The sequence below is a fragment of the Loxodonta africana genome, chromosome 1 (genome assembly GCF_030014295.1).
Source record: "Loxodonta africana isolate mLoxAfr1 chromosome 1, mLoxAfr1.hap2, whole genome shotgun sequence".
Lineage (NCBI taxonomy): Eukaryota > Metazoa > Chordata > Mammalia > Proboscidea > Elephantidae > Loxodonta > Loxodonta africana.
In genome coordinates, this window is record NC_087342.1 from 97,892,583 (window position 1) to 97,915,547 (window position 22,965).

At 41.5% G+C, this 22,965-nt stretch overlaps 1 protein-coding gene and 1 long non-coding RNA gene across 12 annotated transcripts in view; one reads left to right on the forward strand and one right to left on the reverse strand.

The window, feature by feature from the left end:
- Positions 1-22,965, forward strand: part of LOC111750178 (uncharacterized) — a 96,697-nt gene that overhangs the window by 37,845 nt on the left and 35,887 nt on the right. The gene's annotated exons all lie outside the window — the stretch shown is intronic.
- Positions 2,816-22,965, reverse strand: part of SLC26A8 (solute carrier family 26 member 8) — a 93,248-nt gene continuing 73,098 nt past the window's right edge. For all 11 annotated transcript variants that reach the window (XM_023546441.2, XM_023546426.2, XM_003404228.3 and 8 more), the window contains 8 exons: positions 20,202-20,308; positions 20,050-20,119; positions 19,159-19,251; positions 18,905-19,048; positions 14,778-15,149; positions 10,455-10,509; positions 10,178-10,356; positions 2,816-5,721 (listed from right to left, as the gene is read on the reverse strand). In XM_023546441.2, the coding sequence (XP_023402209.1) occupies positions 5,281-5,721; positions 10,178-10,356; positions 10,455-10,509; positions 14,778-15,149; positions 18,905-19,048; positions 19,159-19,251; positions 20,050-20,119; positions 20,202-20,308 (1,461 nt within the window). In that variant the 3' untranslated portion in view covers positions 2,816-5,280. The remainder of the gene's footprint in view (positions 5,722-10,177; positions 10,357-10,454; positions 10,510-14,777; positions 15,150-18,904; positions 19,049-19,158; positions 19,252-20,049; positions 20,120-20,201; positions 20,309-22,965) is intronic.

Consider the following 22,965-nt stretch of genomic DNA (forward strand, 5'->3'; position numbering starts at 1 on the left):
CTAGATAGGAACCTTTGAGGGTGGTGAGTTTATGTTAATGGGGGAGGAACAACTCAGAAAAGGAAAATGAGAATGGTTGCACAACTTGAAGAATGTAATCAATGTCACTGAATTGTACACGTAGAAATTGTTGAATTGGTGTATGTTTTGCTGTGTATATTCTCAACAACAAAATACATAAAATTAAAAAAATAATGACTATGCTCTAAATTCCCAACAGTTTGTTTTCTCGGCTACAATCTAGGGCCCTGGGAGGTGGAACCTGTGTCAAGACTGGGTGCAGGGTCCCATACTCTGGGGGAAATTCTCAGCCATTATTGTTTCAAATATTCTGTTTCTTCTTCCGGTATTCTCATTACTGATTTGGTACGTCTTTGATAACTATCCCACAGTTCACAGATATTCTGTTTCTTTTTTTTTCAATCTTTTTTTCTCTTTGCTTTTCAGTTTGGGCAGTTTCTATTGACATACTTTCAAGTGCACTGATTCTTTTCTCAGCTGTGTCCAGTCTACTGATGAGCCCATAAAGACATTCTTCATTTCTGTTAGTGTTTATTACTAGTATTTTTAGAGTTTCCATCTCTCTGCTTACATTATCCATCTGTTCTTGCATGTTTTTCCATTAGAACCCTGTGGTGAAATGAGTTCCTTTATGTGGCCTTTTGCCTTGGTTCTTTGGAAAAATGGCTTGAGGGATTTTTTTTTTCCCCTGAGCCTTGAGGATGATTGACATTTCCTGGTTAAGCCCTAAACAGCTTGTTGTTTGATACTTTTTGTCTGGTCTTGGGCTATAGACTTCCCTGTGATTGGTGTGCACCTTGCAGGGACTGGTCAATAGGCTATGCAAATGAAGTGTCTGTGGTCTACCGAGAGGAGATTGGTTAGTTTGTGGCCCCTGCTGGGAAGGACCATGCCTTGAAATTGACAAGGAGTCAGCCAACCTCACAGAATTTTTTCATACAGAAAGAGTAGGAAGAGAAGCAGAAGAAAGAAAGAAAAGAGAAGAGAGAAGCAGCGGAGAGAGAGAGGAGGCAAGTGACTTCCTAAAAGAGCTGTAACACAGTCAAGGGCTGTAACGCTGAAGACAGTGACAGGCCCATAAGCAGCCCAGTGGCAGAGCTGGCAGTGATGCACCAGGAAAGGGCCCTGTGGCAGAGTTGGTGGTGACAGAAGGCAGGGCCAAGAGGAGGCCTGTCCTCAAGGGGGTTAGAGAAGGCTTGTCCCCGGGTGCCAAGAGGAGGTCTGCACAGCTGAGAGAAGGGCCTGCCTGCTTGCAGAGCCAAGACGAGCTGAGAGAACTGCCCTGCACTGAAAAAGGGAAATTTTGCTTACAAGCTTCAGGATCCTGATCCTGAGTCGTACCCTGTTGCTTCCTTAATAAACCACTTAACTGTAAGTATGGTTTGTGAGTTCTGTATGGCCATTGCAATGGATTATTGAACCCAGAAGAGAAGTGGGGACGGCTGGTGTCAGAATTGGTAAAGGGACTAGAGGGTGGAGGTATGTGTGACTTCCCCCTCATAGGGGTCAACCTTGGGTTGATCTTCACTCACGTTATTCCCCCTGAAGTCAAGACAGGTTCCGCCACTACTACTAGTATTCCTCCTCCTCCTCAAATATTACAAACCCTTAGCACATTAATCAGTTATTTTAAACCGGATAATTCCAAAATCTCTGCAATATCTGAGCCTGGTTCTGATGCTTGCCCTGTTTCTTCAGAGTTGTTTTTGTTTTTCCCTTTTAGCATGCCTTGTTTTTTTTTTTTTGTTTCAAGTCCAATATGGTGTATCCAGTAAAGAAACTGAGGTTCTTTCAGTTGTACCCCCTCCCCGGCCCCCCGTAAACCCCTGTTGATGTTGATGTGCTGGTACGATGTTGGGGGAAGGGAAATATTTTATAATTCCATGATTAAATCTGTCTTTTAGGGAGCCATGTCTTCAATGGGCTCATCAGTACACTAGACACGGCTGAGAAGAATCAGTGCAGTTGAAGATACGTCACTAGAAACTTCCCAAACTGAAAAGCAACGAGAAAAAAAGGGACAGGACATCCTTGGGTTGTGAACTTCACATGTGCTCTTTGTTTTTTTTTTTTTTTCCTCAACCTGTATGAGAAACAGTAAGGCTGGAGGGGGCTGGAATTGAATATTCGTTTCCACTTTATCTCTTCCCTCCAAGGCTGGAGATGGTGGTGGTTTGTTATTTCTCTTCCGCCATGTGGAAGGCTAGACTGGGCTGGGTTTGGGTATTTCCCTTCCTCCATGTCAGCTAACAAAAAAAAAACCCATTGCTCTCGAGTCGAATCCAACTCATAACAACCCTATAGGACAGAGTAGAACTGCTCCATAGCATTTCCAAGGAGCAGCTGGTGGATTCAAACTGCAAACCTTTTGGTTAACAGCCAAACTCTTAACCACTGCACCACCAGGGCTCCTCTTTTTTGGTTAGGCTCTGGTAGTTTCCCTTGAGCACTTTTTCAAAATGGTTACTTTTGCCCCTTTCCCTGCCAGAAGCACAAAGGGATTTTTTTTTCTAAGCTTTACAGTGAGAATCTAGTGGGGCTCCTAGAAGCAAAACTCAAAACACTGTGCCCCTCTCCAAGGCTATACCTCTAACTCTCAAGCTAGTCCATACTCAATCTCCAGCAATTAGTCAATTACCCTTTAATTATTCCTACCTGATGCTGAGTCCAGTAGCAGTGCTTTCTGCTCCTGGTAAGCGGAATCTCTGTATTTACTTTTTTTTTTTTTTTTCTTTTGGGGGTGGTGGTTTGCCCTGTGACCTAAATTTTCCAGATCTAAGAAAAGCTATTGATTTTTGGCTTTTTCTCTCTTGTTGTGAGGACAGCTGTGAAAACTTCTAAGCTTTTTACATGCCAGGCTGGAAACTGAAGTTGATTCTATACTTTGTCCAGTCTCTTACGTGTGTTATGCAGCTATTCCCTTTGTATTCTGTGATTCCCCCCCTCCATTGTTTCCTGAGTGAGCTGGCTGTTCTCTGGCCTCCTTACTGCAGATCCATTCTTTATGCTCCAGAACAGTAGACCCCTATAGACTGCACTGCCCAGTCTCCATTGACAGCTCACATTCAGTCAGGTGGGTTTGACCACTAGAAGACTCTGGATAGGGGATCAAAGGGCTGATGGGAAGAAGTTTGTGTACCTTCTGCCTCTCTGCTTCAGAGGTGTCCTCTCGGGTAGTAGGTATGTCCCCCAGGCCCACTGCTCTTGCCATAGTTCTGTCACTGGGCTGAGGTGACTTTTTCCTTTCTTTGTCCCTATGGATGGCAATAGCTTTTCACCATAGCTAGTCCCTGGTGCCTCAGCATCCTTTGCTCCCTTAATCCTGCCCATTACACTAATTTTTTCCTTTACTGAACTGCTCATTCAAACCATCTGAGTTGAATTCAATTTCCTCCTAGGTCCCTGACTCATACTTGGAGGAAATTCTGTCTTAGCTTGGAGGAGAGCATGACAACGGACAATGGGCATATCAGGACTTGTGACTACATTACTTCATTTTTTCCGATGTCCTGGTGACAGTAGGAGGGTGGACTGTTTGGAGGATAGTCTGCCACAGTCCCTGTGCCTCTTACCCAGGCTGCCTAATCAGAAGCCTCGGACCCAGAGCATTCCCTGATATGGAGGCTGAAAACTGAGCCTCTCTCTGTCTCCCAGTTTTTTTATTGGGGAGGCTCCCTTCCTGTTTTAGGTGCATAGTAAACTTTTTCTCTCTGCTCTGCTCATGCATATGTGTCATATGGCACCTGGTCACCTCCATTTTTGTATCTGTTTCCAGCAGGGGGGTGGGGGAATGGAGTCCTTCAACTAAGCATTAGAGGGGAATGTGCAGCCCACGAGCCCTGTATCAACTTCAAGGAGTGACCCACTGGACAAGGGGGATCAATGCCTGCTATTGAAGCTGATCTTGGTCTTTTTATGTGAGTAAAGCATTGTTCCATCCAATGCCTGTGGGTAAGTCATGCTTTTATTGGTGACCCTGGACCCTGGCTGAACAGTTTGGCATAGCAATCAGGGTCAACAGGTTTCTATTTCTTCACATCCTATCACTTGTTATTTTCTGATTTTTTGATAATAGGCATCCTAGTGGGTGTGATGTGCTATCTTACTGTGGTTTTGACTTGCATTTACCTAACGACTAATGATGTTGAGCATCTTTTTATTTGTTGAAGAGGCTATTCTTTCCCTATCGAATGGACTTGGCACTCTTTGGCCAAATCAATTGCCTGTAGATGCACGGGTTTATTTCTGGATTCTCATTCTATTCCACTGGCCTGTATGTCTATCCTTACACCAGTACCACACTGTTTTGGTTATTGTAGCTTGGTAGTATGTTTTGAAATTTGGAAGTGTGAGTCCTCCTATTTGGTTCTTTCTTCAAAATGATTTTGTCTATTTGGGGCCCCCTGAAATTCCATATGAATTTGAGGATCAACTTTATTTCTGTGAAGAAGGCTGCTGAAATTTTGATAATGTTTGCATCAAATCTGTATATCATTTTGGGTATTATTAACACCTGAACAATATTAAGCCTTCCAATTTATAAACATGGGATCTCTTTCAATTTATCTTGATCTTCTTTAATTTCTTTCAGCAATATTTTGTAGTTTTTAGTGTACATGTCTTTCAACTCCCTTTCATGTCCTCTCTGGTTGAATTTATTCCTAGAAATTGTATTCTTTTAGAAGCTATTATAATTGGGATTGCTTTCTTTCCTTCTCAGATTGTTGCTGGTGTTTAGAAACTCAACTAATTTTTTTTTGTGTTGATCTTTTTCTTTGTCTTATTCATCACTTCACCATATTTGCCCATTTCTGGAATCCCTCTCACCTGACATAGCCTTGATGATACAGAAGGAAGAGAAGGCAGAAGGTATAGGAAAGATTCAAAGTCTTCCCAAATGTAACTAGAGTTATGTATTTTATTTGAGTCTTATCTCTTTGGAGAAAGAGGGAAAGAGATAAGAGGAATAAGTTAGAGATGGTCTTGCAAAAACCCCAGAGATGTAGGGTGTGTGAAGAAGGAAAACCTTCACAAGAATCCATTGAAGGTGAAACGAAGTGAGCCTGGATCGGGAATTCAGAGACAATTCTTGGCATTTAGTATTGTGATCTGAAAGTGTGATCCCGGTGCTGAGCGTGGAAGGAAGCAAGCAGATGGAGGAGTCACAAGGCAAGTACTGTCAATTTGTATCAAACCCAGGTCTCCTGACCAAGCAACCCCCCGTTTGGGTGGGATGATTTGCCAAGGGAATCCATCCCCTTATATCCAGTCTTCCTCCCAGGGATCCTTGGTATCATTGCCCTTGGATGAGTGTAAATCCATATGTTGATGCCTCCTCTCCACTGACCGTGTCCAAGGCTGAGTCTGAGGCTGGGAACTGGGATACGGCGACCGGCGGTACTGTGGAGAATGAGTCTGAACCCTTGGCCTGGATTTGGGCACTGGCTCGGTCTCTGACTCGGTCTCCAGCTCTGGCTCTAGATCTATCTCAGGCTCTGGCTCCAGTTCAGACTCAGGCTCCAGCTCCAGATCCAGGTCTAGGTCCAAATCCAGCTCATTCTCTTGTTCCGACTCAAGCGTGGGCTCTAACTCTGACTCTTCGACTACTTCTGGCTCCCGGATTAAAGCCCTGAAGCCTGGATTTGTATTTTTCGGAATTTCTATATTACTATTGTTCATATGATACCCTGGTTCTTCATTCTGAAATAGACACAATTAGTTAGGTTAAAATTTCCAATTAAGTTTGACGTTTTAGCAAAAAGAATTTCAGGACTTAAGGTGCCAGAACCATGGGTTCCTGGCAAAATAGAAAAAAAATTCTTGCCTAAATCTGCTTTTCATCCTCTTTGTACCCACTAGTTCCTTAGTTACTCACTATTCTTCAGTTCCATCAATCCCTAACTCCTGATTTCTCTGGCTTTTCTAACTTGCCTGAATCTCATGGTCAGCCATTTAAACAGCAGTGGTCTCGACAGCTTTCTGAAACATCTTATCTTCTTGATCTTACTTGTTTTGCCAACCCCCAAAGCAATTCTTGGCAAGGCATGTAAGGGCCTTCATAATCTGGCCACTTCCGATCTTCTTTAGCCTTATCTCCAGCTGTGGTCCCCACCCGTTGCTCTAGCCATAAAGTTATCCAAAGATACCTGACTACTGCTTACCTTTGCTCATGCTGCTCCCTTTGCTTGCCTTGTCTTCATATCATCCACAAACACTTATCATTCCAGGTTCAGAACAAAGACGACCAATTAGGAACACAGCTTTCTTTGTGTTCCAGTTGTACCTCTATCATACATTGCCTTATTTATTTACAAACCTATCCATAGCTACTAGACCATAGCTCCTTGAGGTAGGACAGTGCCTGGTTCTTGATAACCTTAATACCAGGCACTGAGCCTGTCACATACCAGGTGTCCCACAAGTGATCCATGGAATCTGCCTTCTACAAAATTAACCATTCTTGCCCTTTCCGAAACAACTTGCCCACTTTTCCTCCTACCTTTCTGATTGCTTTTTCCTGGTCTCTTTGTTGTATTCCCTACTTTTGCTGGAGTTCTAAATGTTGGCATGCCACAGTGCTTGATCCTGGGAATTTTCTCTTCTCTGTCTACACTCTCACCATAGGTAATCTCATTTAGTCCCATAGTTTTTATTGTCATCTGTATGCCAATGACTCTTTGATTATAACTCTTCCCCTGATCTACAGGTCCGTATATCCACTTGCCTTCTGGACATTTCTTCTTGGATGTCTAAAAGTCATCTTAAATTTAATAGATTTGAAATAGAAACCACTCATCTCCTAGTTCCCTATCTTAAATGCCAGGAAAAAAAATCAATATATTCAATGCCAAGTCTTGATATAAGTCCTGATAGGAATATTAGTAAACCAGAAAAATACTTTTTTTAAAACCAACTGTCACCAATAAACTTAATGGAGACACATAAGTAGCTATTCTCATTAAATCCGGGAGTAAGACAAGACTCATCGCTATTACTTAAATTGTTCTGGAAGGTCAAGCAAATGCAATAATAAATGATACTGAAATAAGAATTCTAACAATTGGAAAGTAAGAGATTAGTATTATTTGTAGAAATGTTTTTTCTACCTAGAAATCCCAAGAGAATTAATAATGACACACCTCTTAGGACTAGTAAGAGGATTCAGAAAGGTGACCAAATAGTTTTATAAAAACCAATACATTAAAAAAAAAATTAATAGGTTTCCTGTATGCTAGCAATTACCAGTTAGAAAATATAATGGAAAAGAATATTGACTTTAAATAAAAGCAATATAAGTATAAAATGCATGAAGTGTAAAGTAGCTAGGATTATCTATATGAAAAAGCCACAAAACCTTACTATGAAATATTTTAAAAGGCTGAATAAATGTAGAGATAGCCTATGTTCCCGGAGAGGGAGAATGAATACTGTAAAGATAGCAATTCTCACATTATTTTATAGTTTAATGAAATTTTAATGAAAATTCCAACAGGTTTTGTTGTTGTTTTGTGGGGACCTGATAAAAAATTCAAAAATTGGCTTGGAAGAATAAATTGGTGAGAATGACTAAGCATATTTTGAAATGGAACACTGATGGATGATACAGGACTTTCTAACCCAATGTTAAAATGTGCTTTAAAGGAACAGTGATCAGGACAGTGTGATACTGAAGCTATACAGAACAGTGACCCAAAAACTAAACTAGAAATAGATGTTAACTTTCATAAGAATATAATATTTTATTAAAACAGCATCCTAAATCAATGAGGGAAAGATGGTTTATTCAATAGATGATATAGCTCAAAATGGTTAGCACTACAGATAAAAAATAGATTACTCTTCTACACCAAATACTGAAATAAATTATAACTAGGTTAAAAAGTATAATATAAAAATAAAAGCATAAATACCTAGAATAAAATGTTATTTATTTACTTTCTAAGTGGGAAGGATTTCTAAACATAAAAAGCAAATAGAAAATAAGAAAAGGAAAGATTAAGAGATATGGCTATATAAAATGTAAAAACAAACACATCAAGAGTATCACAATTGTAAATAAAAAATAGAGAAACTTCCACCTACAGTAAAGACTAAAAAAACTACTAAACCCACTGCCGTCAAATTGATTCCGACTCATAGTGACCCTATAGGACAGAGTAGAACTGCCCCGTAGGGTTTCCAAGGAGTGGCTGGTGGATTTGGACTGCTGACCTTTTGGTTAATAGCTGAGATCTTAACCACTATGCCACCAGAGCTCCAGTAAAGGCAGATTAAATAATTCAGACCAACTCTTCCACTGACGACAACTAGAAGAGCTGGGTGAAACATTAAAAAAACAAAAACCTCTGATTTGAAGGCAGCATAAAGCTAACAAGATCATGGCGAATTACAGGCCAAGATTTTGGAAAAGATGGAAATCTAGAAAGATGAACCTAGCATTTGGGGCTACTTTTGCCCTGAGAGTATTTAATGACCTAGAAGTGGCACAGATATGCTGAGTGGTACTTTTGACAGCTCTAAGAGGTAAGGGTTGCAAAAACTGGATGCCAGGGCCTGCCAAGGGAGGGGCTATGGTAAACCTTTCCACGGACTGCAACTGGGCTTTGGGTCACCTGGATGGCCTAGAAAAACTCAAGTCCTGAAATCACATCGAAGTGATCCCGGATTGCTAGTGCCTCCAGTTACCTGGCAAAAGAATCAAATTCTTTCTGGAGTAAAAATATCATCTTAGGCCTCAAATTATTCCTATAAACATTTTCTAAATAATGTCTGCCACACACCCAAAGATTACCAGGCACACTAGATTATGACAGTGAAGTATGCATGTTGAATCTCTAAGGTAGTAGAGTTCTCAAGGTGTGGTCCCTGGTACAGGGTCATCGACATTACCTGGTAATTTGTTAGCAATGCAAATTATCAGACCCTACTCAAGACCCTCTGAAGCAGAAATTTGGGGGATTGTGGCACTGAGGCACCCAGCAATCTGTATTTCAATTGCATGTTTAGGTGATTCTGATGCATACTAAAGTCTGAGAACGACTTCAAGTCTCTGAGCATAAGCAGGAGGACCTCCTGTCAGAGATGCTGTCAAGAGGATTCTTGCTCTGGGTGGGGATTTGAGCCTGAGGAGCTCTGAGATCCTGTTCAATCAAACGGTTTTGTGATTTTATAAATGGAGTGGATTATAGAGGAAAAATAGAAAACAAAGTTTAAATCTAGTTATGGGGTTGGGGGAGTTGTTCTGGATAAGCAGAGGCACATAGCTTGTGAGAATTCTCTACAAAGCAAGGGAAATACTTGATAGTGAATAACTAAAAAATAAAAAAAGAAAGATAAAGGTCATGTGCAAGCTTGAATAATATTACTTTTTGACTTTTTGAAATGTTTTTAAACACTTATTACCATGATAATACTTTCTTGTCATAAAAAATGCAGGGTTTCCTTTAAAAATAATTTCTAGTCATTAGATAATATTTTGGTGCCAATCTGTGTTTTAATTTCCTTTTTTTTTTTTTTTTTTTGGTGGTGGTGGTGGGGTTTTAACTTACACAAATACTGATTTGAAAACACAGAAATAAGCCCAGACCATTACTTAGTCATAACTAATGGCTGAAAATTTTGGTTCATATGTCACTCTCCTTTGCATTTGGCCAGGCTGACTTAATCTTCCATCGCTCACCATCTAAGTAATAGCCCAAGTCTTAGGCTGGCAAAGTCAGCTATTCAGGTCTTTACCTCTGTTAGTTTATCAGTTCACTGTTCTGTTAGTTCAAAGACTACCTCTGCTATTCATCCCAAGAGTGGAGGGGGGAGGTAGATTCTAAAAGTATAGACAGAAAAGATATTTTAAATATTTAGTCATTGGTATGGCACAGGCACTAACCAAGCTTGCTGAAAGAGGATCCTTCAGGCCCCCTGCTGGGTTGAGTAAACCATCTTTACTTGGGGGAAAGGGTTGTAAATAAGACAGACATGAGATGACAGTAGGGGTATTTGGGGGCTCAAGTCCACTGCTACTTGCCAATCGGTTAGGGATCATTTCAACGTTTCAAAATCTGGCATAGCCATACTAAATAACCTTTCCTGGACATTGTCCATCTCTTTCTGATCAGGCCTCTCTGCCCACCCCACCCCCAGATGCTTGACATCATCCAACCTTTTCTGAGAAGGTTTCCTGTATCACGGTCTCAGATTCATCCACGCTTAACTCAGAGGAATCTGGTATCTTCCTTGATAAGGCAAACAGCACAGCATCATGGAGGGTGAGGAACAGCTGGGCCTTGGTGATACCAGTGTCAAAGAAATCATTCCTCTCCAATGCCCTGATCACAGAAGCTACAAACCAAACCCAGAACACACAAAGAATTAGAAACCTGGGGAGCAGAGCAACAGGGTGCAAAACACGGCCCTCTCATAGGGTGAAGGATACTCACAGTGACACCCTGCAATGAGCACCAAAATGTTGGCATTTTGGAAAGCATTGCACATCTGCGGGGAGAGAGTAAATCAGTGTCAGAGAGTTTCACAGTCAACTAGAAAACCGAAAGCCAAACCAAACTCGTTGCCGTTGATTTGATTCCAACTCATAGCGACCGTATGGAATAGTGTAGAACCACTCCGTATGGTTTCCAAGGAGCAGCTGGTGGATTTGAACCACCAACTTTTTGGTTAGCAGCCTGAGCTCTTAACCACTGCTCTACCAGGACTGATCAACCAGAAAAGGACCTTCTAATTAGCTGAGTTTTAAAGCTTTTTTGGTCATTCAGTTGTCTGGGATGTATGTGGCTTTGCATTCTGATTCAGCTCCATAACATTTGACGAGTGGACTTCTATATACCAGGAAATGTCTGAAGTGCCAGGAATACAGAAGAGGATTAGACTGTCTCATGTGGGGGTGGGAAGGGAGAGGGAGGGCTGCTCATAGTCTCAAAGAGGAAACTGTTCACATAAACAGGTATTGTTTATGTGAGGAAAGTACCAGGACAGAGATGGCACAGGTGTGATGGGAACACTCTAGAGTCCTCATGAACAACCATATCTTGGTATTATTGCTTAGTGTTTGCATGTGACCACTTCTCCCCTTCTCTTCAATGAGCAGAGTAGGCAAAATGTGGCCCAGAGATGTCCAAGTGATACAGTAGGGAGAACAAAATTAAAAAACCCTGAGGATTATAATCAGAGCTACTCCACAAAGTTGCATTTGACTTTAGTAAATATCAAACAAAACCAAACCTGTTGCAGTTGAATTGATTCCAACTCATGGTGACCCCATGTGTGTCAGAGTAGAATGGTACTCCTTAGGGTTTTCAGTGGCTATGATCTTTCTGAAGTAGATCGCCAGGCCTTTCTTCCAAGGCACCCTACTACTCAGCCAGTGGGAGAAATGAAGTCTTGAGACAAGCTACAGTGTGGATGGAGCTTGAAGACATTATGCTGAGTGAAATAAGTCAATCACAAACGGATAAAAGGACAAATATTGTATGATCTCATTTATATAAAAGACAAGAAAAGGCAAATATATAGAGACCAAAGTTTATTAGTGATTATCAGGGGTGGGAAGGAGGGCAAAAGGAGGGGTTATTGCTCATGGAGTACTGAGTTTTGGTTTACAGTGATGGAAAAATCACATTGATTAAGGGTAGGGTTGAACAGCCGATTATTCTAATTGCTGTCAATAAGTTGTACCTGTAAAAAGTTGAATTGGCAGAAGTTGTGTGATAGATGTATTTACAACGACTGTCTTAGTTATCTAGTGCTGCTATAACAGTAATGGTTAAGTGCTGGGCTGCTAACTAAAAGGTTGGCAGTTCAAATCCACCAAGCTCTCCTTGGAAACCCTATGGGGCAGTTCCACTCTGCCTTATAGGGTCACTATGAGTCGGAATCAACTTGATGGCAATGGGCTTGTTTTTGTTTTTTTTAGGGCGGGAGGGAGGGGGAAAAGAGGGGTTAACAGTGATGGAAAAATCACATTGATTAAGGGTAGGACTGCACAGCTGAATATTCTAATTGTGGTCAGTAAGTTGTACACCTGTAAAAAGTTGAACTGGCAAAAGTTGTGTGACAGATATATTTAAACAATGACAGAAAACAAACAAAAAATGAAAAAAAGAGTAGCTGCTGAAGCTGCTTATGGACAACCAAACATGATGGGATTGGGTTCCTTGGTTTGGAGGTTTAGGGTCATTGTTTCATGGGACATTTCAGTTAATTAGCTTAATAATGTGTCAGGTGCTTCTGTTCTAAACCTCCTAGCTCATTGCATAGTGCCTGGGGTCTTACAAGCTTACAAGCGGCCATCCACAACAGTTGGTCTCTATTCACCTGGAGCAACAGAGGAAAAAGTAGAGTCAGGAATAGGAGAATATGGAATGTGTGGCTATTTGCCTCCATGAACAATTGCCTTCTTTGCCATGATGCCAGAAGAACTGGAGGGTGCCCAGCTACCATTACTGAACATTTTGATCAAAGATTCTATAAAAGAGTCCTGATCAAAAAGGGGGAAATGCAGAATAGAATTTCAAATTCTCATGTACTCCACACCTCCTGAAGTCATGGAGGGTGGATGAACCCCTGAAACTATTGCCCTGAGATTAATTTCTAAACTTTAAACCAAAAATATCCCCTGAAGTCTTCTTAAAACCAAACAATAGTTTAGCTTAACTAGTAAAAAAAGGTCTGCCTTGAGCGTTAGTGCATTTGGCTCTTTTAAGAACTATCTGTTTGGGATCAAATTGACAACAGCAACTTGAAAGATCAGACAGGGAACTTAGGGGGCAGTGAGTTTATGCTAATGGGGGAGGAACAACTCAGAAAAGAATGAGAACAGTTGCACAACTCAAAGAATGTAATTGATGTCACTAAATTGTACACATAGAAACTTGAATAGGTGCATGTTTTACCGTGCATATTCTCAAGAACGACCAAAGAAAATTTAAAAGTGGTTAAAAAAAAAATAAAAAAAAGAATGGATAGCTGGAATTTTAGTAGGTTTAAAATTTCAATTATAAAGTAAACAAAATATGATTTCCTCCAGTAAAGGCAGTAGGGAGCAATTATAAAGGGAATGAAGAACCCAATCTTTTTATAGTATAAAATGCCCTGTGAATCCTGCAGGCTGTAAAGTGGACATGTCTGACATTGCCTCCATGTTGGGCATGAGGCAGAAAGTCATCAACAGAGGCCAAGTGTGAATGGGTGATGCCAAGGAGCAGAACGTACAGTGATTCCACAAAAAAGGGAGGGGAGGGATGACACAAGTGTACTGCAGAAGAGCCAGGAAGAGTGATGTAAAGTCAGATGCTCTAAGTTCAAATCCTGGCCCCATTTATTAGCTGAGAGCTTAAGGGAGAATATAGCCTATCTCTCAGGGCTATTGGAAGAATTAAATGAGATTATGCATAAATATGCCCAATGTGGTCTGGTACATAGTAGGCATTCCATAACGTGGGTTGAATGGAATCTAAGGTAACAACTACAGTGCAAGACTGGGCAAAGAGACTACCACCTAGAAGAACGACCTGAGATGGAAAAGCCCTGAAGACAAGAGAATATCAACTATGCTTAAGCCTAAAAATGGAGGGGTGGGGGGAGCAGGGAAATCTAATGGATAGAAAAGCCCTTAACATTAATCCCTTTTAAGCCTGTCATTTTATAGACGAGAAAACTGAGACCCAGTGCAATTTAGCAACTTGTTTTGGGTCAGATGGACAGTGAGCAGCAAAGCCAGCGCAGAGTGTACATCTCTAGACCACCAGCCAGAGTTCTTTCTGCTATGAAAGGCTTCCTATTGCCTCAGACGGAAGAGGACCTGGGCTCACTTAAGAGAGAATTGCATTCCTTTAGGAATAAGAAGGTATGATAAAATCTGATTTGAGGATAAAAGGAGGAAAACCAGCCAAAGGAGCAAGAGTGAGATAGACCACACACAGAGCCAGGAAGTAAGCATTCAAGATGTTTAAACCTGAGCCACTGCCGGCAGGAGCAAGGTGGAGATGCAGTGCTGTAAAGAATAGAGATAAACTGGCTGAAAAAACATATTGTACTTTTGAGACACTAAACAATGAAATCAATAGCGTTAGTTGTGCATCTAAATTGTCTATAGTGTACAAGAGGGAGAGAAATGGGACCTGCCAGAGAAAACAGAGAGTAGGAGAGACGCCAGGATCAAGGAATGCAGCTTTTGAAGGAGAATTCTGCCCTGCCCTTCTCACCCAAAGATGCAAGCCATAAAGTGGGAATGGGGAGGAGATTATAGGTACTGGACAGGCAGCCTCAGGCTTGCGGTGTCATTTCATCATAATTTTTTCAATTCTGAGTAAAAGGCATCCCGGCATCTTTTACACTGTCTGGCTCAGAGCAGCTAAGTAATGGAGAATTCTTAATAAATATTTTTTGTAGCATTCGGACATTCCTTGAAAACATCTGCAGCTAACTCCCAGCATATACTGGGAATCGCTGGGCATGGTATGATTGCTGTTTCAATGGCGTTAGGAGTTTCCTAGTTTTTATTCCTTGAGAAATAATTATGTGCCATATTTACTGAACCAACCCCAGACACAGAGTTCAATCAATCAAATTTGGTTCATTGTCTTTTTATTCTGGTTGACCTTAAACTCCCTCCAGTGTCCAAGTTTCTGGTGGCCTAGCTATTAATCACACAGCAGCAGATCAGAGACTAATGGGATTTGATCCAGATCTAGGCAGTGGCGGGAGGAGAGCATCAGAGCTCTTGCTAAAACCTCCTGGGTACTTACCTGTCTTAATATGACTGAAGCCTGTGAATCCACAAAATGGACCATGGAGAAATCCAGGATGATGGTGTGGGTGGTGGGCAGAAGAGAAACATCTGAGTAAGGGAGGAGTGACCTACTCCTCCCCTGACTTTCAGTAGTATCAGGCAGTGGTGGTGAGCTGTTTCTCAGGGGGTTATTAGGAACCCAGACTTTCTCCTCCTCCTCCAAGTTTCGACCTTGATTCCGCTGAGACGTGGAAGATACTGTGTATGGCACTTGCTCATCAGATGTAGATTGGTTCGTGGTCACGCTCTCGAAGCGTGCGCAGCTGACTAAGTGAATGGTGGAGGAGGAGTGACCCAATTTACGTTCAAATCGTTCTGTGTAGGCAATCTGGGACAACAGTTAGCGGATGACTGTGAGAGGACTCAGACAAGGACTGCAAGTATTTGCAACTATGCTGTTTCCGTCTGCTAGCTCAATCCGTCTTTTATGAAGCTTGTCCCCAGACTAGGTACTGTCTATTTTTACTTGGATACCTCACTGTCACTCCAAGCTCAGGACTAAAACCACATTCATCTTTCCTTATCGTCACCAGTCACGGCATCTCCCTCCCAACTTCCCTATGTCCATCAATGATGTTATCATTGTTCTAGTGACTCAAACTTAAAATCATTGATTTATTCCTTTCCCTCATTCCTGGGTTCCAATTAGTCTCCAGTGCCGACTAATACTTTCAAGTATTTCTTCCATCAGTCCCTTTTCTCAACACCCCCTTTCATCTTCTATCAGTACAAGCATCTTCTGTCAGACTTCCTGAAGAAGACAAAAATGACTTGGGCAGGGCAGTCTTTACCTCTCATTCCTTTCATCTCCCTAACAGCCCTCAAGTGCCTGCTATAGTTTAAGGCCAGTATCAAGTAGTAGGGATACAATGACAGCTAGGATGTGAATGTGGACTCTACATCACAGGAGGGATCAGACTCTACCTGGGGAGAAGGGACATAACAACATGGATGGATAAGACCTATAAGGCACATGGAAAAATGAAAAGAATTCATCTGCTAGAGTGTTGTAATTTTGGGTGATGGTTGTTATAGAAAAATGTTATTGTTCTAATAATATCGCTTGTGAAGTATATTTTGAAAATAGAAAAAAATTCAAGATAAAATCCATACAAGGTAGTATATATTATATAGCAAAAAAACAAAAACAAAAACAAAAAACTGGTATGGATAGATAATATTACAGTTCAAAGAAAAGAGCTGCCCCCAAGGTTGAAAGACACTGAGGCCAGACCTTAAGGGGACAGGTGAGGCTTGGCTCAGTGGTGAGAAGATGCAAGGTCCTCTAGGCAGAGGAAAAGCTGAGAGCCTCCCATTTCTCTCCTTATGTTATCTTCCAAGGACTTTCACAATCCACTCACATTGTGCCTGCCTGACCTCATTTCCCGGACCAAGTCTCTTACTTTGAGACCCCTACACTTATTTCTACCTTGATGTCTTTGCCCAAAGGTGCCCTGGTGGTGCACTGGTTAAAGCGATCAACTGCTAACTGAAAGGTCAGTATTTTGAAACCACCAGCTGCTGCTTGGGAGAAAGACATGACAGTCTGCTTCAGTAGAGATTTACAGCCTTGGAAACCCTGCTATGAATCAGAATCAACTCGATGGCAATGTGTTTGGTTTGGGTTTTGGTCTTTGCCCAAGCAGATCTGTAGGCCTGGGGTCCTCTTCATTCCTACCTGAAATCATTCCAAATTTCTCTCTCCTGACCAGTATACATCTATTTCTCCCATGAAATCTTCGTTTTGAGCTCACACTGATCTCCCCTTACCTAAAGCCTTATAGTTGTTAGAGTCTAACACACAATTTAGAACATAACAATACAGTACATTGTATGGTTCACTATTCTATTTTATCAATTTTAAGGCACACCACTATTACTTGTACTATCAAGAAAGAAAACATTATGAATTAAATGAACATGCCATCAACTGCATGATGCATCAAATTTCATAAATGTTAAAAAAAATTTAGGATTGGTAAAATATAAATATAGCTGTATATGTCACATTAATATACAGTTATCTCTATAATTTGATTTATAACTTCATGAATTGCTTCACAGTAATCCTGTGATTTTGAGGGGCTGATAGTGGGTAGGGGTATAGCTGAACAAGACTGGTTGAGTTGAGACATCTTAATGCTAATGGCGGGTACATAAGGGCTCATCATAGTCTTGTCTCTACTTCTGTATATGTACAAAATTTTCCATGAAAAAAAGAATTCAGAACTCCCTGAAGACAGAGAACCTTGAAATTCTTTTTTCTCTTTCATAGCGTCATAGTTCTGGGCACACAGTAGGGGCTCAATAAATTCTGGATCACCCTATTCCACTCTGAAATATGTTTGTTGATTGTCTTAGTTACCTAGTGCTGCTATAAAAAATACTATACATGGACAGCTTTAACAAAGAGAAGTTTATTCTCTCACAATCTAGGGGTCTACAAGGCCAAATTGAGGGTGCCAGTTCCAGGGGAAGGCTCTGGGGGAAGGTACTTGTCATCAGTCTTCTCCTGGTCTAGGAACTTCTCAACACAGGGACCCCAGGTCCAAAGGACACCCTCTGCTCCTGGTACTACTTTCTTGATGGTATGAGGTCCCCCTGTCTCTGCCTGCTTCTCTCTTTTATATCTCAAAAGAGATTGATTTAAGACAATCTAATCTTGTAGATTGAGTCCTGCCTCATTAACATAACTGCCTCTAATCCTGCCTCATTAACATCATAGAGGCACAATTTACAACGCATAGAAAAATCACATCAGATGACAAAATGGTGGACAATCACACAATACTAGGAATCATAGCCAAGTTAACACATATTTTTGGGGGACACAATTCAATCCATAACACTGATATTATGTAAATATTCTCTACAGTACCCAGCACAGTATGGATACAACATAAAGATTAAATGTAGTGCCAATTCTGTCCAGAGTAGTTGGAGGAAATATCCTTTGAATTTTGTTAACCTGGTTTTGACAACACAGTTGGTATTTTCAGGGAGTTCAGTAGAAGCTAAGTTTCATTAGGGTGTGTGGGAGTGAGAATGGGCACTCAGCTTTTGAAAAGGTAAGTGTGTTTATAGGTCCCTTTTAAGGTTGGCAGTTGGAACCCACTAGCTGCTCCTCAGGAGAAAAGACCTGGAGATCTTCTCCTGTAAAGATTACAGCCTAGGAAGCCCTATGCGGCAGTTCTACTCTGTCATATAGGGCAGCTATGGTCAGAATTGACTCAATGGCACACAACAACAAACAACAACACAAGAGGGGAAGGAAGTGTGTGGTGGTAGTGGTGGTGTGTGTGTGCGTATGTGTGTAAATCTCTGTGTGTATAGATATAACTGCCAGTGCAGGGTGTAGGCTGTAGACTGGATGATTACAGAAAGGCCCAAAAGCTAGAAATGAGAAGCCCTGCTTTGGGGGAAGGGATTGTTTAGCACAAGTCAGCGTTGGAAATAACAAACACTTTGTAACTCTCTTCAGTTAAAATATCTTCCAAAACCAAACCAAACCTGTTGCCGTTGAGTCAATTCCGACTCATGGGGTTGCTATGAAAATATCTTCCAAATAATGTAAAATCCATATCTAGAATAGCCACCTGCACTTGGTGCTCCCTCTTGCACCCTCTGCCATTATTTCCCTGATTGTAGGCAGTCATCAGGAGACCCTGGTGAATACTGGAGACCCCAGCCCTCCACCTTGTCCCCACTGGAATTGGACAACACTCTTAAAGTCATTTATTTTCAGAAATCTAAAGCTGGTCAGGTAAAAGCCAGGAAAATAGGTTCAACCAGGGAATTACCGACAATCTGAAAAGGCAAACAGTGCTCTCTGCACTCAGATAAGTCACTTGCCATTAAACAGGAAATCAAAGATTCAGAACAGCTCCTCCTACCTACTTTCGGGTCAAAACCTGGACCTCAAAGGTGAGCCTGTGTCTTTAGTTCTGAGTAGAAATCTTTGATTTCCAGTTCTCCGTGGTCCATCTAAAAGTCAAAATCCTTCAGGGGTTTTGAATTTTGTTTTTAGAACCTGTTAGCGCACTGTATAAAACGTGAGAAAAATTCAGAAAAGGAGTTTCTAACCCTGGGTGGTGGCTCCGGTTCATCACAGTTGCAGTAACACCTACAACCCCTTTCAGCCTCTCGGCTGGTATGACCACTATGAGCGCAGCGAGTGAACAGGCCAAAAACTTCTTCTTCTTTGAGACGCACCCTTATCATATCAATCTGGAAGATATAAGAGGGATCGCACACTGAGAGTGAGTGACGGAAAAGAAGGCAAAAGGGCGGGGTGGGGGTACAGGGCAGGCAGGGAAAGAGAGGAAGAAGGCGGCTACTTCATTTAACAGCCTGCGTTTCAGTTGGTAAACATTCACAAACGTAATGGAGTTGCAGCACTGGAAGATTTTCACCCCAGGGATGTTCGTAATCTGCAAGATAAAACGTTAAGTTTAGGGAAATTTCTCAGCTGTTTCATAGACTAAGAATAAACACTGTTTAGGCCCAAATATCCATCTACAGATGAATGGATAAACAAAACGTGTTCTACCCAAATACAATGGAATATTACTCAGCCATAAAGAGGAATGAAGTTCTGACACATGAGGCCTCAAAACATCGTGCTGAGTGAAATAAGTCAGGCACAGAAGGACAAGTATTGTCCAATCTCACTTATATGAGGTGTCTAGAACAAGCAAATTTATAGAGACAGAAAGCAGAAGAGAGGTTACCAGGGGCAGGAGGAAGGTGGAAGTGGAGTTACTGCTTAATGGGTACAGAGTTTCTGTTTAGGGTGATGGAAAAGTTTTAGAAATAAATAGTGGTGATGGTTGCACAAAATTAAAAAAAAAAATCTCTTTAGCACCTCTTGGAGTATCTATATTCTTCTTGGTTAGAGGCAAGAATTAGAAAATCCGTCCTTCCCACTTCCACCCCCTGCTTTTCCTGCTTTCTTCTTTTCCCCTCCATTTCCTTACTCCTTTCTTTTTCTTGGTAATCCTCTCCCTAAAATACATTTTTAAATAACCTTTAACTGGCTGGCTGTAGTACTATAAAGATTTGCCTACTTTAGTGCTTGTCCTAGCCTTGTACATCCCTTTCCCCTCCTTCCTTAATGGGTGTCTATAGTGCAGCAAACAACAGTGAAGACATTCTATGGAAACACTAAGCATCAGGCCTCGCCAAGCCCATCCCTTGGGCACAGGAGTGGTGCTGATTTGGATTCTTACCTCCCGATAGTCACTGATGCTCCTGTAAATGTTCGTGTTCGGGATCTGGCCCAGGAGGTAAATCTTAGCTCTGAAAGGAGATGACACTCGCCATTAGGTCATAACGATCTTGCCTTATGATGCCTCACCTCCTATTCCCTGAGATGAAGTACCTGTGTGACCTAACTGCGATGATGAAGAAGGCAAAAGCTACTGAAAGAAGTAGTCCGAAGTCCAGTCCCAGAAAAATTGCAGATGAGAACGTCACTAACCATATAACCTTATGGAAAAGGGAACAAGGGAAAAGGAAGACCATGAAACAAGCAGAATTCAGAAAATTACCAGTCTTATCTTTCAACTCACCTTTACCCTCTCCCTTCCACACCCAGGATTTGCAGAAAAAAATTACCCAGTCATATGGACTGGTGCCATCACAAACAGGTTCTCAATGGTGCATAGCAATCCTTTTATGCAGCCTTGGCCATCTCTCTCTTCTACTCTCACTCTAAATCTCAGTTTCCTCATGTGCAAAATAGGAATAATAATATCTTCTTCACAGACTTTATTGTGATTAGAAATATCATTTGTAAAGCAACCCATAAAACACGACACTCATAAAATGGTAGCTGCTATTTGAGATCTGTAATTGTTGGTTTAATTGTTGTTAGCTACCATTCAGTCACCCCTGACTCATGGCAACCCCATGCGTAGGGAACAAAATGCGGCCCAGACCTATGCTGTGGTGCAGCTTGGACTGTTGTGATCCATAGAGTTTTCATTGGCTGATTTTTGGAAGTAGATTTTCAGCCTTTTCTTCCTACTCCATCTTAGTCTGGAAGCTCCACTGAAACCTGTTCAGCATCATAGCAACACACAAGCTTCCACTGACAGACGGGTGGTGGGTGCTCATGAGACGCATTGGCTGGGAATCGAACCCGGGTCTCCCCATGGACGGTAAAAATTCTATCACTGAACCAGCATTGCCCTCCAAGACCTATAATAGTTACTGCAAATCTTTAACATCCTTTATAAGTGCCCATCCTACCACCTTCTCCATCATTCTCAGCAGTTGACTTTACCTTCATCTTTACAGAGAAAATAGGCTGGAACTACCTTAAATATCTCTACATTCCACTTCTCAGCCTTTGCACTCAACTTTCTCTCATTCTCTCCAGTCCTACTGGAAGTATTATCCCTCCTCCTAGAACTACAATCTCTACCTGTGCTCTGGACCACATTCCCTCTTAGCTCCTCAGGCACTTAGCTCCAAAAATCACTCCCTCTCCTATTTCTCTGCCTCTACTTAGGCTATCTCCTCTCATTATATTACATCCTCCATCTTTTATTTCTTGTTGTTTTTCCTTTTTGTCCTCTGGTTTTGTGCTCCAATGGAAAGAAGGGTGCTTCATTAGTCATTCCCCCTGGAAACACACCTCCTTCTCTTGTTAGAATTTGGGTCTCTCTGTTCTGATAGGGATCACAATAGAGGGTCCTGGACAGAGTTGGAGAAAAATGCAGGACAAAATTCTAACTCACAGGAAAAGACCAGACTTACTGGCCTGACAGAGACTGGAGAAGCCCCTAGAGTACGGCCCCAAGGCACCCTTTTCGCTCAGTAATGAAGTCACTCTCAAGTTCACCCTTCAGCCAAAGATTATATAGGCCCATAAAACAAAACAAGACTAAAGGCACATACCTGCCCAGGGGCAAGGACTAGAAAGTAGGAGGGTACAGGAAAGTTGGTAATAGGGAGCCCGAGGTCGAGAAGGGAGAGTGTTGACATCTCTTAAAACAACACGTGTACTAACTATTTACTGAGAAATTAGTTTGTTCTATAAACCTTTATCTAATGTACAATAGAAAAAAAAAAAAAAGACACAAAAAAAGAAAAAGACTTTTGGTCTCCTATCCTGGAATGGAAACCCTGGTGGCACACTGATGAAGGGTTAGGCTGCTAACCAAAAGGTCGGCAGTTCGAATTCACCAGGCTCTCCTTCGAAATCCTATGGGGTAGTTCTATTCTGTCCTATAGGGTCACTATGAGTCAGAATTGACTCAGTAGCAATAGGTTTGGTTTTTGGTTTTGGATCCTGGAATGTATTTATTAGCTAGATCAACTACCATTCACATAAGCAATGGATGACAAACCCTTTTCATTAGATTGGTATGTAAGCATAGCCACTAAGTAGTCCCTGGGTAGTGTAAATGGATAAGATCCTCAACTGCTAACAAAAAGGTTGGAGGTTCAAACCTGCCCAGAGGTGCCTTGGAAGAAAGGCCTGGTGACTGACTTCTAAAAAATCAGCCATTGAAAACCCTATGGAGCACATCTACTCTGACACACATAGGGTTGCCATGAGTTGGAATCGACTTGATTGCAGCTGGTTTGGTTTTTTGGTAGCCACTTAATGGATGTTGTTGTTGTTGAACGTAGAGTAGAAAGGGAATAGAAGAAATGATGAAGTAAAATGCTGAACAGAAGATTTAAAGGGCGGCTCAGAAGTAAAGTATTATAATGACACATGCAAAGATCTGGAAATAAAGAACCAAAAGGGAAGAACATGCTTGGCATTTCACAAGCTGAAAGAAATGAAGAAAAAATTCAAGCCTCAAGTTGCAATACTGGAGAATTCTATGGTGCAAAATACTGAACGGCATAGGAAGCATCAAAAGAAGATGGAGGAAATACACAGAGTCACTCTACCAAAAAGAATTAGTTGATGTTTGACCATTTCAGGAGGTAGCATATGATCGAGAATCAATGGCATTGAAGGAAGAAGTCCAAGCTGCACTGAAGGCACTGGTGAAAAAAAAAGACTCCTGGAATTGGTGGAATACCAACTGAGATGTTTCAACAAAAGGATGCAGCCCTGGTGGTGTCCGCTTGTCTATGTCAAGAAATATGAAAGACAGCTACCTGGCCAACTGACTGGAAGA